Source organism: Eucalyptus grandis, chromosome 5 (genome assembly GCF_016545825.1).
Source record: "Eucalyptus grandis isolate ANBG69807.140 chromosome 5, ASM1654582v1, whole genome shotgun sequence".
Classification (NCBI taxonomy): Eukaryota; Viridiplantae; Streptophyta; class Magnoliopsida; order Myrtales; family Myrtaceae; genus Eucalyptus; species Eucalyptus grandis.
In genome coordinates, this window is record NC_052616.1 from 3,090,723 (window position 1) to 3,110,296 (window position 19,574).

At 37.6% G+C, this 19,574-nt stretch overlaps 1 protein-coding gene, 1 long non-coding RNA gene and 1 other non-coding gene across 3 annotated transcripts; all 3 read right to left on the reverse strand.

Moving 5' to 3' along the window:
- Positions 1-897: 897 nt before the first annotated feature.
- LOC120293159 lies at positions 898-6,916 on the reverse strand. The gene is made up of 3 exons (XR_005550862.1): positions 6,846-6,916; positions 1,786-1,853; positions 898-1,188 (listed from the first exon to the last, which is right to left on the reverse strand). It is a non-coding gene; the product is annotated as an uncharacterized LOC120293159 (long non-coding RNA).
- A 2,737-nt stretch (positions 6,917-9,653) lies between these two features.
- Positions 9,654-13,521, reverse strand: LOC104455480. Its single transcript, XR_005550861.1, has 2 exons — positions 12,869-13,521; positions 9,654-9,698 (listed from the first exon to the last, which is right to left on the reverse strand). It is a non-coding gene; the product is annotated as an uncharacterized LOC104455480 (transcript).
- Positions 13,522-16,351: 2,830 nt separating this feature from the next.
- LOC104455479 lies at positions 16,352-16,915 on the reverse strand. Its single transcript, XM_010070265.2, has one exon. It carries the CDS (start codon positions 16,913-16,915, stop codon positions 16,352-16,354), a length of 564 nt encoding a protein of 187 aa, XP_010068567.2.
- Between the last annotated feature and the right edge of the window lie 2,659 nt (positions 16,916-19,574).

Sequence of the window (19,574 nt, forward strand, 5' to 3'; positions counted from 1 at the left end):
TACTACCAGCATGTTCCCGTAAGAGTTTTCCTAATATGGACTACATTAATTAATATTGTAATTTATTGTTTTTACAGTTACCGTAAAACATGATTGGTCTAAGGTGAGATAGAATGTTTCTTAATTAGTCTAATATGGGGCTAGCTAGTGTGGACCGAGTTGAGCCTGACCCGTAATGAGGGGGCCTGATTGGAAACTTTATAAATAATGCTCAAGTCTCTCCTCTAACCATAATTCTCATATGTATCCTCACCTAAAGAGCGTTTACCTAACGCTAAACGTGAGGGGGCTGCCTCATTGAGCCAGTGATATGGAGGGTAATAGAGGAGAAGGACTTGATGCGTGGGTAATTCCCTTGATGTGTGGATAATCCATTTTATGCTTCCGCTTTAAAGAACGATGGATCCCAAAACATGTGCGTTAATCTTTCTACTCAATTATGTATGTTCTTGTTCTGGTTATGGAGATCTTGAGGTTGCGCAATTTGCATCCAACAGTTCCTGGTCCAAGAAAAATGGATTTTGTCTAGAAAATGCATATTAGTCTCTCTTTCTCTCTCTTCAGCCCCTCAATCCTGATCAGTGTGCATCCCCTTACCTCCAACACCTTAGATCTGGTCCGACTCCACCCGTGACAATCTTCTAGCCAACTCCGCCACTGAGCTACCTCCGCCACCGGAGCCCTCTCTCCTGTGACCATGTCTTCACGGCAGACAGTGACAATAAACAATCATCTGCCACCACTATTCATCTATCTCTCTCTATATTTCTTTTATATAGTAAAGCAAATTCATAACATAATTCCGACGTTGAACACTAAGGTTAGAGTATATTGCAGCAACAGAAGCAATCAAGGAAGCGATGTGAGAGGTTTGCTTAGCAAGATTGCAACCGAATAGAATTGTTATTAATTGTGATAATCAAGTGCATGTGTCTAACTTAAAACAAATTCATCAAGGTGCAAACCATACAAATTGACGATATTTGTAATCTTTTTAACAAATTATTCTGCTAATTGTCATAGTAGTCATCAGAAAAAATTTTGCGACCCAACTATTTTGTGTGTCCAGCTTTGTAAATAGAGGCCAGAATTTTCTTCAAACATTTATTGTAGACTAAAGGTCTCTCCAAAGCAACAATATGGCCTGCTTTCTCAATGCATACCAGTGTTGCATTATCTCCCAAATTTCTGTCCAAAAGAACATAACCGAACGAGTCAAATTTCTGCTGAAAATAATTGAATGGAAACCCAGTGGAGCAAACAACATCTTTTAAGTATGTATATTTACAATAATAGATATCAGGTCGGAAAAAGAGAGAGAGAGAGAGAGAGAGATTTAACGGGAAATTATCAGTGAACCAAGTACCAATAAGATAAATAAATCGTTACAAGTGTATCAATACTTCCCAAATAGCTTCATGCAATTTCGCATAGAACATATAATAGCTTTATTAGGTCTACAAACCATGCAAAAGAAAAGTTACATTGTGATTGTTGTAAATTGATTTTATATATCAAAATTCATTTCTTAAAATTCTGATACAAACATATGCAATCTAACGAGTTGTCTTAATTGCAAACTAAAATTGGACAAAAGAAAATTTGCGGTTAAAGTTTATGCCAAGACATGGCTTCTATTCTTCACGATGGAAGATAATCAAGCAAAAGGAAGCAGCAAAGACATGCTGATATAACAATATGGTTTCGGCATTAAAACTTTAGTATTAATAAATAAATAAATATAAATTGATTGACGAACTATTGAATGGAAATCTGTAAACATACTCTTTCAGTGATTTGGCTACTTCAGCAGGGAAGATCCTGTCATTCTCGCCCCAAACCAGATGCACCTTCTGCAAAAAGATCCCATCAATCATCAGCCAATTTCCACAACATTCTACAAATATGACTAGAAGGAAGGTAGTTCGAGAAAGTCTTGCGTGCGTACACCCGAATAATCTGAGTCCATTTCGTATCAACCATATGTAGCAATGGGGCTATTGCATTAATTAGTACATTGTTTAATTTAAGTAATATAGTATCTATTATACTATTTGTTGTATGAATCACATATAAAATAAGGGCTAAATATTTTTTTTCATTTATTGTGACTCCAATTTAATCGTTTAATATGTCCAATTAAAAGAATATTATGTATTACATAGTTAAAAATATGATTGAAATAATAATTATAATATTTTGAGCATTGATTAATATAATCAGTAATGATTATTCATTATTTTATGGATAATAAACTATTTGATTATAGAAATTTAGATAACTGCACCGATAGGAGGCAACTAATATGATGCTAGTTATTGTTATAAATTTTAATATAAACCAATGTTTGTGTCATAGATAACATAATTATTATAACATCCACTATTTACTGATTATATCTAGTATTTTATTTATTAACGACATAACATATGATTATGTCAAAAAAATATAATTAATGTTATTACTATATATAAATAATTCAACAAATTTATTCATAATTTGGAATAATAATCTAACATAGATAGAGTGAGTGCAAGAGAAATACGTGGATATTTAATGTAGTTTTGGCTGTACTACGAATTATGCTATAACAAATATTGCTGCATACAAAAACTGTAATGGGCATTCAACATGTAATATAATAGACACTATTACAACCAAACAATGTTCTACGTATTGATTCCATGCGGCGCCACAGGATCTAATGGCTGGCAATAGCATTAAGTGGGTTCACATGCGCTTCACATGCACCGAGTGCACGTTACAATTTTGCGTGTAGTAATTTACTTAGGTTCTAACCCTTATTTTCTTTTGCTTTTTCCATTTTTGTCCCAAACTCTGTACAGGTTCTTACTAGAATATGTAAGTTTTTGCATCACGTAAGTTTTGGCCACTAATCCTTTCGCTTGAATCTAGTTATAGATCTATTCTTGAAGGACAAGCTTGTGATGATCTTTTCCAATCGTACTAAGTTGAAACACCTTGATTTTTGGTTTTTTGTTTATCTTGGAGATCTATGGGTTTGTTTTGTTACTGTGACTTTTGAGATTCCCTTTCATGCATCAATTTTGTAATGAATGAAAATTTCTTTTTGACCAAAAAAGAAAAATAAAAAGAAGAGATTATTAGGTTTGACCAAATAAAATAAAATACATTACCAAGTAAACGAAGACCGTTAGTACAATAAGTGATGTGAGAGAACTTGAATGAGCATTTATCAGCTAGATAGTGTTCAAACATTAGTTAAGAAATGGCAAAAGAACTGTGCAAGTGCCAAAACTTGACACGAGAGAACACTTAAGTGTCAAAAGAACATTCAAATGTCAAAAGTTACAAAAGTTACACTTAAATGTCACTTAAAAAAAAAAAAAAAATGGGATACCCGAGTGCCAAATCCAGCGATCTTGGCCATAAATCCTACGTGGCAATTTTTTAATAAGATAACTCACTATACGACTTGTTGAAGAGATAAGTCAGTAATGAAGAGTCGAAACGACATCGTTTTGGCTCTTTTTTTTTTAATTTTAATATAAATTTAATTTAGTTTAATTTAAAAATAAATCATTAAAAAAAAAAAAGAGAGGAATAATATAAAGATTACAGAAGGCGAGGATCAACCCTTGCCACCGCCTTCCACGGTCACTAGGAAGGGCCGGTGAGGATGAGGGAAAGGTCGGTGCCCGCGCCCGGGGTCGGCAGCCTTGGTTGGCCTACGGTAAAGGCCTACCCCTTAGCCAGCGACGGCCCTTGGTTTGATTGCATAAGGGCTGATGACTCTTGCCGAATCTAGGGGAGGGCCATGACCCTAGCCCCAGATCTAGGCGAGGGCTTGCATGCTATGAAGCATGGACAAGTTGCTAGAGCCTCCGTGTCGTGTCAACGTGTCGGACACGTGATCAACACGTGTCAAATTTTCTGACACATGGTCAACTCTTCTCAACACATTCCAACACGCGTGTCCAAGAGAGAGAATCATTGAAGAAAACAATGGCAAGGGAGTGGAGGCAACGGCAAGGGAGCAACGGCGAGGCCACGATGGTGAGAAAGGGCTAGAGGAAGAGCAAAGACCAAGGCGAACTAGAGAGAAGACCACAACTGCAATAGAGGGTTGGCGGCAAGGTGGCGAGCGATAATGATGAGGCGACCAAGAGAGGAAAGAGACTGAGAGGAGGAGGGTCGTGTGAGGAGGAGGAGAAGGCTAGGGCTAGGGTTTTGAGGGGGCAAAACTCAAAAAATTAAAAATAAGATTTTAATGGGACATTGCCGTAATTTCTTCTTTCTGGAGAGAGGAGAATATGAGTGTTCAATTTTCAAAAAGAAGTGACATAGACGGAAACGCGGGCCGGGGGGTGGGGGGGGTGGTGGAGGAAGAGGAGTTAAATAAGTTTGTTGAGGGGCAGGAAAGAGGGGATGGGTGGGGGTTGGCGTGGACCTAGGGGCTTTTATTTTTATCAGAAAAATAAATAAGAGAAACTATAAAGTGGGGCGAAGGAACGATGGAAAGAGAGTGAAATAAATGTGGGGTGAGAGTTGGGGTGGACCACGGGGGCTATTTTAATCAGAAAATAAATAGGAAAAAAGCTTTAAAGTGATTTCGGAAAATAAAAGAGTTGAATGTTGAATAATAATAAATTTTGGTCATTGCAAAAGATTATAAATTTATTTAAACAAGTTAATTCTATTTTTTTTTTTAGTCATTAGTTTCATAATAATTTTTGTTAGAGTTAGAAATATGTCCCAAAAAATAAATAAGCATTAACTATTAATATGTTTTTCGAATTTCCTATGAATAGATCTATTACTATTATAAGTGTAAGTTCATTGTTTGCTTTTTTTTTTTATTATTTAATTATGAATCTGAATCAAATTAATTAAAAATAAAAATATTCATTTAGTATATAACGTATCAGAATGTGTCGGAATTCTCTATTTTTTTAAGAATGATGTGTCGACGTGTTATGTCGTGTTGTGCTATGTGTCGCATGTTCGTGTCAGTACTACATAGCTTGCAAGCCGTCACCTTGCTGGTTGGCCAGGGTTGCTAGCCCTTAGCTTGGGGGCTCGGTGACCCGAGCCGACCCTTCCCCCACCGCCTCGAACCCTTCCCAACGACGATGGGGAGGCAGCAATGAGGGCTAAGCCCTCGCCTTCTGCAATGTTCACCTTCTTCCTTTAAAAAAAAAATAATTTATTTGTATATTTAATTTAATTTGATTTATATTAAATTTCAAATCCGAGGCAAAACAACTTCGTTTTGCACTTATCTCGCTGAAAAACGTCACGTTACTATTTTGGTCGGATTTTCTCACTGTTGGCACTTAACTAATCCATTTTGCTCCGATTTTGACACTTAAATACTCCCCTGTGCTAAGTTTTGGTACTCCAAGGGTCCGAGTCTCACTAAGAAATATAGCAACTTTATATCGACGTAAATATACCTTGCATTTCCAATAGGGCATACTAAATTGAACATGAAAAATATCAATTTCAATGATACATATCTATTTAAAGGCATGCACATGTAATTACATATGAGATTCCAGCCTAGACTAAATATATAGAATTATCTTAGGATAATTATCAAAAAATTCGTAAATATATTACATTAATACCAATTTAGCCATAACATGATAGACAAGGCTAGCCTCGCCGGCCAAGGACAAGGCCACCTTCGCCTATGGCTAGCAAAGGCTCCATGGCCCTCACATGCAATCAGCAAGGGCTTCATGACCTCGCCTAGTGGCCAATGAGCTCTAATGACCCTCCCCAACCATAGTGTAGAGAGAGAGAGAGAGAGAGAGAGAGAGAGAGAGAGAGAGAGAGAAGGAGAAGGAGAAGAAGTAAAAGGAAAACAATTAATGAAATTTGAAAAATATTAAAAATTAAAAAATTATCCATATCAACGCCGATCATACCACATAGCACGGCAAGCATCAAGCCAGCAATTTTTGGTAAAAATTGATTAGATGAACTCAATTGGTAAAACATGAAAATGTCTAAAATTAAATTGACATAAGTGCAATAAGTTTGGAACTTTTATGGTAATTTTCATGAATTATCTTAGTTGTCAGATGCAAAAGCCACACATCTCTGACAAGATGAAAGGGTTGAGATCAGGTCAATTATGCATATCTTGCATAGACATGTTATAAACTTAATATGTATAATCTACCCTTGGATTTGGCGAGAACCACGGAAAGTAATTTTATAGGTTGCAAGGATAAGTGTTCTAAGGACTAGCTTTTGGCAGAGAAATTGTAGCATACATCACAACTGTGAAAAGTTTTACACGAGCACCTTTATACACTATCAATCGAGAAGATTAGCTGGTTATGGTCCTCCAAAAAGGTGAATGAGATCGTTTGTGTATACTTTTCTTGATACAAGCGGTTGTGCTCTATTTTTCCCTTTTTGTATACTTGAGCAGTTACAAACACGTCTTGCATTGTCGAACAAAACCGATACTAGAGTGACATGCAGATTTACACAATCCAAGTATTATGCCTAGGATCTTAATGTTAGAGAAAATCAACAAAGAAAGAAAGAAATAATGGATCTTATCTCATATTGCAGCCACCAAGAAAAATTTTCTCAATTAAGTGCCGGTTTGGTTCGGTACTTCACCCATAAAATGAGTATAAATCAGAATTTTTCAACTTATAATCAGTTTTTTTATTGAAAAACTATATCTATATATATATATATATTTGTAACAAAGGATTCTATGTAGGGTTAAAAAATATATATATATATATATATATATATATATATATATATATTTGTAACAAAGGATTCTATGTAGGGTTAAAAAATAAACAACCACCGAAGGAGAAGATTCATTAAACCTGAGAGTACTGCGGAAAAGCGAAATCCTTGTCTGGAATGACCGAAGCCTCCAGCAATTCGGCTCTCTTTTCTGCAGTCAAATAAGACCTACCATCCAACGACAAGAAAGGGATAAATGAGGTAAACATCTTATCTTTACAAGGAGAGTCGATTATGATTTTTACACATGTTCATAAATACCACTAGAAAAATCTCTCTCTCTCTCTCTCTCTCTCTTCTGCTTCTAAACGCCCTAGCGCACCATCAATGCACAAATATCTTGATGATGATCATTCACCACGGAGGAGATGACATCTAAATGTCTCCCAAAAACAAAGGAGAAAAGATCTACTTCGTTTTGTTCTGCCCCAACCACACCATCAATGCTGGCCGTGGCACTTTCCGACCACCACGACTACTAGAGACATCCAGCGACGTTACAATCAGCGTCACCCCCATTCTAGCAATAAGCTTGATGCAGCATCTCTTTCTCTCTCTCCCTCTCGACGATCAATGTGTCAAGGATGAGGAATAAAATTTAACAGATAAAAGCATATGATCAAAACCTACACAATTGTTTGTTAGAATTTTAGCTCCATTTATTTCGTGGAAAATTGATGATTTGAAAAATATTTTTCTAAAAATAATTACTTGCATCACTTATAAAAATGAACAAACGAACGAGAAATATTATCATTATCCATGAAAATATTTAGATATAAGTATATATGATTTTTCTAAAAGAGCTACACAAAACAGTTGAAGATCCTGCATTTAATTGTTTTTTTTGGGGGGCGGGGGCTGAGATTTTTTTCTTTCTGTTATATGTTTTACATATCTTATGCGGGTAAACGCAAATCACTTATTTTGGGAGGAAAAAATTATTCTTGAAAGAAAATATCAAATACATATCTCAATTTTCACTTAGTAATTACCTGCGTACCCCTATTTTTGCAAGTATCATTGACAAACCTCTAAGCAAAATCTCATATTAAGAAGATCAAATTGCCCCTACTCATTTTAACATCATGCTTAAACTTTGAGGGGTTTGGCTTTTAATTGGTTTTAATTATTTTGGATGGGTGTGAGAATACAGGATTTTATGAAGAGTATTTTTGTAAAAAAAATGGTATGTCGTAGATAAAGACTCAATAATAATTGATGTGGAGACGCAGATACGTTTACAAAGGTAAAAACTCATGTAGCATTTACTATTTTCAAATAAGATGTAAATAATCATAGGTTCTACTAATCGTCATCGCTAAAACACTGGCTTCCCTTATGCGAATGTTATCAACAACAGCACGTGATGCACGCGTCCATGTGCATCCGCACACACATGCACGCACTAACGCATAGAGGATTAGGGTTTTTTTTTTTATTGGGTGATATTAGATGCACGGATTGTGTAACCAAATTTCCACATTTACTACGATCATCACTGTAGACGTAATTAGTTATTTAGTTGCTAAAACACACACACAAAGAATTTGGATTTTGCTTATTGGGAAATATTAGGTACACAAATTGTATAAGAGATTCTTAACATATCAGTTTGTGCATTTTCATACTTAATAATATTGATATATCATTTATACCAAACAATGAACATGATAGAATATGAACATATTTGACTATATTACTATAATTCACAAAACAATGAATAACATCTAGTAGAGTTTTTAGATTTAATATCATATCTTATTCAGTTTTATTTTGACTAGTCAACAATGACTCATTTTGGCCTCGCCCATGGGGCCTATCATGTTGGCAAGATGCTACCATGTCCATGTGCAAAAGATCTCTCTATCTCCCAAAATGATCACAACAAACGATGTGGCGTCTCTAACCTCTCGAGGTCATGAACCAAGCCCTCTGCTTTTGTCGTGCATACATAAGTTATATTTGAAAAGTCTCATGTTGAAGAGTAAATATGGTGTGAAATAATTAATATATCTTAACTGGTTCAAAATTCATTAATTTAAATTTTTAAGTGAAGATAGATTCAACTAAATATATTGACAAGCTTGGACTTAGTCTCTTCCTTGACAATCTCTCTAGATAAAAGTATCGAATTTTGCTGTGCATTTCTAACAACTTCAGCTAAATGGAACGTAGACAATAGAAGGTAGCAGCATCCATGCTGGCTAGTAGGATGACAATGAATGATGTGGTAGCTCGATAGACACAAGGCGAGTGACAGAGACCACAAGTTATTGAATCATAGATCTTGTATTGATAGTACGTTTGCGATGGATGTAAATTAGAGAGTTGGTAACTACTTGCCATCTTCATTGTTAGTCTATCCCATGAAATTTTTTAGCATTCTGTATAAGCATGTCCAACTCTTATGTGCAAGTGGGATTACAAATAACACATGAAATTTGACAAATGAGGGCCCGCATGTCAAAGATAAATTAGGGCAACACCTTATTCTAATACTTTGTTAAAATTGTCCACTCAAAAGCCTAAACTAATAAGTGAAAGTAGATCACACACACACACACATATATATAGAATATATAAACCTCGTAGATACATAATATGGGATACTTTAACATTCTACTAAAAATAAAATTAGTAGAAAACTTGTATCACATAATGGATCAATACAATGTGCACATATGAAAAGCACTTAGTCCAATATGACATCAACATGTTAAGACTCGTGAAAATTCTTCCTTCTACCGATATTATGAATAATAAATGTCTTCATCAATTTGAAGCAAAGTCAAGTCCTCATTTAACCACCGGGGTTCACCCCGATGACCACCCTTTCAACTTGGAAGGAGGAGGTGGGGGTTCAAATCCCCACCTACAGGGATTATGGTGGGGACGATTTCATTTTAGGAGTGGGTTTTGACTCTCACGCTCTGCAAGGAGGCAAGGGCAAAAGTCTGAGAGTGTGTGTTAGAATAGGATTAGAGTAGGACCAACCAAAAAAAAAAAATATATCCTCACTTTGTAATAGAGAGATTCTCCAAGTCCTATATATAGTAAAATGTATCTGGATCATTAGATTTGATAAGATTCTTGTGGGGCCAACACTTATTAAATCTAAAGATTCTCAAAATTTAACTCACCGAATATATTATTTAAGATGAATGAATGAAACAAGTGATGGACTGATGAGTAATGTACCTTCCCATAGTCAAGACTAAGGACCACATATTTAAACCTTCCCATAGTTAAGAATAAGGACCACATATTTAAAATAAGTAGAATCAATTTCATTCGTAAAAGAAAATTGTCAGTCAAAAATTTATTTGAGAGGCATGTGTACCATAATATTCCAAAATGGTAATGGTACCTATTGAAAAATTCAAATAAATTCACCTTAAGAAAATATCGTAGTCCAACCCAAGTCCTACATGTACGTGTGCTTTTGTGAATAGCATTTTTCAAATTATGATAAAAAATTTCCTTTGAGAATTTATCAATTGCAAAGTTTCTAAACTAATACTAGAGAAATTTCCAAATAAAGGCTTAAAGAGCTCTTATTTTCTCAAAGTAAAGTCCTAAAATGGATATTATTTCAAATAGAGGCCTAAAGTAGCCATAAAAGTTTCAACTAAGGACTTGACTCGCCGGCCAACTAAGGGCATTTTTGTCCAATATAATTTTTTTTAAATATTATTTAAGTTATATATTTTTTAAAATAAAAAGTTCTGATGGTTGTGGGGAATGGCCGATCAAGGGTTGCCAAAGGTCGCCAAGCCTTAGCTAGTGGCCAATGACCCTTGCCAATTGTAGGCAAGGGCTTGCAGGCCCTCACCCAAATTTGGGCAGGGGTCACAACCCTCACCCAAATTTGGTGAGGGTTATCGGCCCTAGCCTAGAACCGGTCAAGGGCCGCCACGGCAACCGACCCCCAGTGGCGACCCTCGTCAACCCTTGGCTGACCATCCCCTACCATTGCCAGCCCTTCCCGGCAATGGTGGGACGGCAATGACGGCAGCGACGAGGGCTAACCCGATTTCCTTCCCTTCCATTTTTTGAAATTTATTTCTTATCTAATACAAAAAAGAAAAAAAAAAAAGGGGGGGAATAAAAATGTAAAGGATAAAAATGCTCTTATCAACCGGCGACTTAGGCCATTTTTTGAAATAAGATTCATTTCAATTCTTTTGAAAAAATGAGGACACTTCAGACTCTTATTTAAAAATGAAAGCACTTTAGGCCTTTATTCAGAATTTTTCCTTAATACTATTATCAATCCTCTAATTTGTGTACTTCTTATATAAAGTTTTGAAACTTTTAATACTGATGAATACTCTAATTCCAATGGTTCATGCAATCAAATCCTTTTGTCATGAACACACTTAGTTGTAATGCGGTGGCCATAGGAATTTAAAAAAAATTAATATTATAGAGAAAACAAACAATTATTTGAATAATCACGAGTATTTCTTCATAACTTTGATAAGCTCTTGAGCAAAAAGAAATAGTAACAAATATTATTATAACAATAATTGATCGACTAAATTCGAATATGTGGAAAGAAGGAACATTTGTGACGATGGACGTGACTACAGGACAGGATAGGTGCCAACGACTAAGGCTAGGGTAGACGTAGAGGGTGACGACACATGGTTACTCTCTCTCCTCCAATTTTCTCACTTCTTATCGATTTTCTTCTTTATTACTCTAAATTTTACATTGGTCAAAACATATAAAGCCGAAATTTCAGAATTTTAATTTTCTAGTTATGTTCGTAAATTAAAATTGATTAATTCATCAACAAATTCAAAATGATTAAGGGTATGATGATGAAAAGAATCGATTAGAGTCATCTAATTTAGAGGACTTTGCCGCACAAATTACAGGTTCCGCAATCATTTACTTAAAATAGCATCTTATTGGAAAAGTTAAGAAACGTAATCATTTACTCAATATAATAAAAGCATAACCAAGCAATTAGTCATTAGCACCAAAATTAGAAATATTATATACTTACGCTAAAATTGCATTAAACTATCCAAAACAAAATATTAGACAAATTAAAAACAGTGAAACATTTCACCAATCTTATACCTAGGGTCAACTATAGTTGAAAATGCTTTTGGTGGGAGAGAAATAAAAAGAGATAACATTAAAATTATGCTATAAAATCGAAATCAAAATGTCAATTTGATTAAATGATCAATAATAGATATCTAGGTGATTCAAATCTAAACATAAATCGACTAAACTATATCGCATTGCCATGATAAATTGATGATTAGCGCAAAATGTTATGTTAAAATCCACTTTATTATGATATTTTTTCCAATATATTAAGTGAAGCCGCACACATTTTGTCAATTTAATATCATCACTCGTAATGCAATCTTGACATGCTAGCAACGTAAGGCTACAAGTGCAAAGGTTGCTTCGAAAGGCACATTAAAATCAAGACTGCCATGGATATCGACAAGAAAAGCAAAAATTTGTGTAATCAATTGATATTGTCAACTACCATCCATCAACTCTAGTGCTTGGTCCTACATAAATTTAAGAGAATGCATTTTCGGAGTTAGAAATGAAAACATATAACTATTGAAATTCTCAACCACCTTGGCTCGTCCTATATAGCTTGTGAAAGTCTAAAACGGAAAAACAGAGACAAAGGCTATCGAAATTTCCAAGAAAGCCACGCCTGCAACTTTCCTCGTTTTGTTAAGAGCATTTTTCGAAAATAACATATATTTATATGTCATCGGATTGTAAAGAACAAAAATTACGTTAAATTGTTCTAAAACAATCAAAATAGGATACTCATGCTAGATATGGATAAAAGATATAATTTGAAAAGTAAAAACGATAAATTCGATGAGATACATAATAAATTGACAACTCATCAGTTAATTGATAATTTTATTTTGATTTGGTAGTTTCGATTACACATAATTGACAAATGCATTTCATTCACATGATTAACATTATGAAAATTTAAAAGCAGCTATTGGAGAATCAACCGATTATTTAGATAACGGACTAAGAACCTCTAGATAGAGCAAAGGTTTTCGTGCATGATCTTAGAAAAGTTCGCTTTGGGACGTACCTCTAAAGCGTGCTTGAAAACACATTTGGGGAGTCTAGGGAAGTGGAAGCTGCCAATTTCTAGCAACTTCTTCAGTGCACTCGCCGAATCAGGCAACAGAACTTCCGACCATGTCGGAAACCCCAACCTCTCTAAGCACTCTCGGCTCAGCGACTCTGTCACCACCGGGCCAGAGGACGTCGCCACCACCGACTCGACCAGCTCAGGCTGCAACTCGGCCAACCTGAACGCCACCACCGCGCCGTAGCTGAACCCGACCACTGTGCACTGTTGCACTCCCAGCTTTGCCAGCCCCTTTGCCAGGCACTCCGCCTGGAATCCCACAGTCCGGCGGCCGTCGCCGGTAGAGGAACCGCCGAAGAAGAGGAGGTCCGGCACGTAGACCGCATAGTCCTCGCAAGAGCGAGGACTTGAACTGCCACGTCAGGATGCCGTCGCCCACGAAGCCGTGGAGGAAGACGACGGCAGGTTTTTTACCGTTGTTGGCATTCTTCTTGGATCGGGTCGGAGCCCAGATGTTCATGACAGTCCCCGGTTCGACCTCGATCTTTTGAGGTCTCACGCCGGCGAGCTTCATGGTCGCTCGCAACAAGGGTTTGTAAATCTTGAAAGTGTTCACCATTCTCTCACTCTCTCTCTCAGCCTGATTATGCACGGCGCCGTCCATCTTCGCCATGTACGTCCAGTGGTCATATATTTGTTGGGATATGTGAAGCCGACGGTGCAGTCTGACCCCACCCCACATCCCTATTATCTTTTTATTTTTCTTTTGTGCTACGTATCATTGGGGGTTGTCTAGTCCCATTCCCACCGTTGGAGCTCTCCCCTCCTCTCTCCCGTCTCTCTCCCCCCTTCAATGCCGTCTCTGCAGCCGCAACTTTCGGGTTTATACTTTTCCAATTTCCCCATCCGCAGTGAGTGGTGGCAAAGAGCATTAGAAGCTCGTTGGTACTTCGATGTTAGTAGATGCCCTTTCTTTACTGTCCCTCTTCCCAAGGCCTTGTGGTTTAGCAGTCCAGTCCAAAGAGAGAAGAGGAAAGCACAAACTTAGCTTCTCTGAAATGACCCAAATTTTCGGATCTTCTCTATCTCCACATCAAAATGAAGGCTCTCCTCATGAATAGTCATGTGGCCAAGCTCGTCCTTGAACTTGATCAGCACGTTGGACGGAAATGTTAAGAACCAAAAGGATAAAGAAGCTTTGAAGTATTCGAGGAGAATATAATATTCAAAATGCCTTGCGAAGGCTTAATATGGAGTACACATCACACTCTTACAAACTTAACTATACAAGCTTTGCTAAACTTAACACTTTCTTTCTCTGTTTTCTCTCTATGCGCCTAAAGCTCTCTCACTCTCTCTAAAACCAAAATAACAAACGTAGGTACATATAACTATAAACATCTCCATTATCGGACTCCACCGTCTTTGACTTCAAAATACAACAAGTAAAGTTGAACTTTTTCCTCTTGGTTGCCGTCTCCAGCGTGAATGGGAGTTGCCAAAATTTTATCCAAGGCCAAGTCCAACTTCACCATGCTAACTGACTTCAGTTTGTCAATAAGACGGCTCATGTCTTAAATGTTGGGCCCACCACTTATCTTCATCCAAGTTATTTTCTCCTTTTTCATCAGAGTTGAAGTCAGTTAAGAGTGGAACTCCAACACAGTCCAATTCTTCCACTTAAACGCCTATGCCATGTACAATGACAGTCCAAGTAAAATTTTCTTTGATCTAAATCAATTTTACTACTTCGAACAAGGAAGACCTTGAACTGGCTTGACTAGCTTTCGGATGCTCAGCATAAAGGACAACCCCATCTCTAGCAATGTCCCTAACCTTGAGTCCCTCGGCCCGAATGGCAATGTCTCGCTCCAAGATCTTCAGCGAGATTTTGGATAGTTAATAACCCCATGAATTTCTTTTTCTTCAATATCAATAGATTTGTTTCTTTAATTACTACAAACATGTAAAATAAATGGTTTTCTACAACAAATTTGTGGTCCGATTGCTTGATATACACCTAACAAAATGATTGGGCAAATTGTATCATTACTTGTAAAGTAATGGTGCCATTCTCCAAGGGAGGTCCTTTAAGACTTGTTTGGTAACTGTTCTGTCTGCTTGAAATAGTTTTTTCGCATTCTATTTCATGGACAAGTTTTTGAGTATTGGAACGCGTTTAGAAGCTGTACAAAATTATTATTCATGAAATAGAAAAAGAATAGGAATATATTTGATACGAGTTAAATTTTTTCGTGACTAAGAATTTCTTTTAGTTTTTTAAAATAATTTTATGAGTTCTTTTACTCTTTTCTTTTTTTCTTCTCTTCTTCTTCCTTCTCTAGTTGGCAACCTTGACCCTCACTCAACGATGACGAGGTGGCTTGTCGAGGTCGAGCCCCACCCAGCCAAGGCAAGGCCGACCTCACCGAGTGTTGGCGAGGCTCTGGTAAGGTTGCTAGACCTTGTCATTGGAGATCGCCAACCATTGCCAAGCCTAGCGACCAGTTAGAGGAGGAAGAAGAAGAGAATAAAAGAAAAGAGAAAAAAACAAAAAGAAGAAACTAGCTTTATTCTAGAATTGTTCTAGAGAGAAAGTAATTTTGTTCTATTTTTTTTTTTATTCCGTTCCAAATCTATTCTTGAGGACAAAGTTTAGAGTAAATATATTATAGTGAGTATAATTTAGAATTTTTATAATTTAGAATTTTTATATCATAAAAAAAATTAAGATAAATGTATCATATTTAACATAATCTTGAGTATTTTTTATGACTTTCCATTTATATATATATATATATATATATATATATTTTTTTTTTGTATAAATTGTGAGTTCTCTAGTGTGAAAAGAAGATAGGGACTAACATCAGATTAGAAAGAAAAGTACTTGACATCCGCTTTTTTGTGGAGTTGATTAAGCAAAATGATGGATGCCTAAGTTGAAATAACAGAACAATAATGGCATGTTTGATAACTAGCCAATTTTTGGTTATTTTTGTTCTTTTCTTCCTTGGAACAAAAAGAAAATAGAAAATCGTTTAGTATTGTTAGCCTTTTCTTCTCTCGGCGATTCAATTGGACTAATTTAGTCATAATCATTTTCACATGAGTACAAAATCTGTCTAGTTAGCCAATTAGGCTAAAATTGTTAACATAAATACCGATTATTCTACATGATACATTCAACATTGATATGAATATTTAAATGATATTTTTGAATTTTATTCTATTTTTAAATATTTTTTCTAATTATTTTATTTTATTTTTTCATTTCCCTTTTCGTTTTACTAGTGTTGAGGCTAGTCAACGATCACAGGCCATGACCGATGAGGTTTGGCCTCGCATGGGCAAGGAGAGCACCGAAGAGGTCCCCCTCCCTGGATTTGGCAAGGCCAACTCTCACTTAGGCTAGGACGGCCTCGCCAGTCAACCTCACCGTGCCTCATAAAGCTAGATATAGCGACAGCGACAGCGAGCTCAGAAGCGGCAACTTCGGTCCAAGCCAATGCTCGCACTCACAATGTTTGAAGGAGCCGATGAACTAAGCGAGTTTGTCACCGGTTTTGATGAGTGGCGACGCTGGACCATAGGAACTACAAAGGAAATCCAAAAGCAAAGGAGGGGACGAGAGGTGTCAAATTTTGATGGACGACGAGGTGCTGTCGTCGGAAACCCCAACCTCTCTAAGCACTCTCGGCTCAGCGACTCCGTCAGCACCGGGCCAGAGCACGTCGCCACCACCGACTCTACCTGCTCAGGCCGCAACTCGGCCAACCTGAACGCCACCACCGCGCCGTAGCTGAACCCGACCACTGTGCACTGCTGCACTCCCAGCTTTGCCAGCCCCCTTGCCAGGCACTCCGCCTGGAATCCCACAGTCCGGCGGCCGTTGCCGGTGGAGGAACCACCGAAGAAGAGGAGGTCCGGTGCGTAGACTGCATAGTCCCTCGCAAGGGCGAGGACTTGGAGCTGCCACGTCAGGATGCCGTCGCCAACGAAGCCGTGGGGAAGACGACGGCAGGTTTTTACCGTTGTTGGCATTCTTCTTGGATCGGGTCGGAGCCCAGATGTTCATGACAGTCCCTGATTCGACCTCGATCTTTTCAGGTCTCAATCCGGCGAGCCTCATGGTCGCTCGCAACAAGGGCTTGTAAATCTTGACAGGGTTCACCATTCTCTCTCTCTCTCTCAGCTTGATCAGGCACAGAGTCGTCCATCCCGAGAAAATGTACGTCTTCGCCATAATTTATTGGGGGGAAATGATAAGCTGACGGTGGAGTCTGACCCCGCATTTTCCCTTTTATCTTTATCTCTTTTTTTTTTGTGCTAGATATCATTGAGTGTTGCCTTTCCCACCACTCCAGGGCTTGGGTAGAGTAGGGGCTTCCGGAGGGTAGCGAGGACCAGGGGACGACATGGTCGCAGTTGCAGCCATTTCAATACGGACTGCCAGATAGTTTTTACAAGGACACAGCAAAAATATGAGCAAGCAATATTTTTAATGCAGAAGGTTCGTACAATAAATCACGCACATACCCAGAAAAACAAAGCAAAGATTAGGCAGCAGAAAGAAGCAAGCGGTGCCATTCAACATGCGGGCATCCTATAAATGATTAGACCATTAGCAGGCACATACATACAATCCGTTAAAGGGGGGGAGAAAAAACCAATCTTGATGCCTCAGATTCAATGCTCAAGCTTCACAAATCGCCGCGCAATCGACCGTAGACGCATTAACGCCGCCAAATCGATCATCCCAAATCAAGGGAAACCCCATCCCGACGACAATTGGCGGCGGCTGCAAACGACGCGAGCGCTCCGACAAAACCCGAGATCCAAAATCCAACCCCTTTCCCCACCCCACCCAGAACTCCCCGCGAGGGCTACAACGGCGAAATCGAAACCTAGCACCGACCGGAGAAATCCCTAGGCGACCCAATGATGCCGGTTTATACTTTTTCAATTTCCCTTCTGCAACCGTAAGTGAGTGGTGGGAAAGAGCATTAGAAGCTCGGTGCTACTTTTTCAATTCCTCCCCTTTTCACGCCTTGTGGTTTAGCAATCCTGTCCAAAGAGAGAAGAAGAAAGCACAAATTTAAAGCGCATTTAGTAACGCTATTATTCATGACTTGAGGAATTGGCACCGTAGAACCGTTTGCATATATTTTTTACTAAGTCCTTATGTCAAAGACAACACATATATTTATTGAGCAAGCTAGGTGTCTTTGATATATATATAAGCTGCCAGCTTGTGAAGGAGTGTTGGAGAAAGGGTTTGAATTGATCTCTTGATTGATTCCCAAGTCAGATTCCAATTTCGTGATTACTATAGTAAATCGTAGATTTGGAATATTTTTAGGGATATGATATTGTATATATTTCTTTTGATTTCATTTCTTGTACTATAAAATACAGACGCATGCTTGTATAGTGAAAGTAACAAGAAATACAGACAAGTCTTTTCTCCACTTTTCCACATTTCCTTTCCACGGTTCCCAGTTCGATCTCGATCTTTTGAGGTCTCATGCCAGCGACCTTCATTGCCGCTCGCAACAAGGGCCGGTAGAGCTTGATTGTGTTCACCATTCTCTCTCTCTCTCAAGTTGCCACCATGCTTAAATTCAGTGACATGGGAATCTAGTTCTTCAATCCATTTTTTTTTTTAATCATGGGGATGAGTTGTCCTACGTAAGCCCCACGTTACTTCACGACTACTCGTCATCCATCAATTTATTTCTGTACGTCTTTTTCTTTGCTTTATTTTAAGTCCAAGTCAAATTCCCCAGTACCGAAAGAAAACCTCCTCGTGCATTTCTTGCTGTATAGTGACATCTCTCTGTTGTTGGTATGTCACAGCTCCGAATGGAAATTCATTGCTTCAATTATTTCTCTGTGATTTGTGTCAGATGGCCATTCAAATCACTGAACGTTAATAATTAGTTGATTTTTTCTCCTCTGGCCATTATTGGACTCGTAGATACCACCCAAAGCATTTAAACTGCCTCGACGACTTACTCGACTTCCGTATAGTATAGCACGCATAATTCTGTTTATTTTTTAAAAATGAATAATTTATAAAATATTTTTAAAAAATAATTACTTATATATCTTAAAATAATTAATCAATCAACAATAATTTAAATCAAAATATTTTCATTTGTTCATTTTTTTTTATGATGATCCGAGAACTCCCGCACAGCTAGTTGACGGAATAAACCAGGGTAAACCGGGGCCGCCACCATAAACCCAGCCATAGGTGAGTCGCGCAAGGGAGACGTGGGGTTTCGAACCCCTCCCTCCTTGGTGGGGGAGAAAGTTCAAATCATCGTGGCTATTGCGGGTAGTGGTTTCATTCATTTATTTTTATAAGCAATATGAGCAATATTTTTTAGAAAAATATTTTGATTTAATTATTTGACTTTGTCCAATATTTCAGATATAAATCTTTATTTAATTCCTTTGTTGAGAGTTATTTATCTAAAAGGATTCTTATTAGTGTTTGCTTACAAATATAGACCGACAAGGATCTTGTAACCTTTATTCTGAATTGGTATTGAGATAAATGATTCATCATCAAGATTCGGCAGAATTTCCCCTTTCCTCTGTCCTTTCTCTAATTCTCTATCCTCTCTTGCTTTCTCATTTTTCTTCTCTATTTACGATCCTTAACCATGGTTTACTACCATTTTTCTTTCTACCT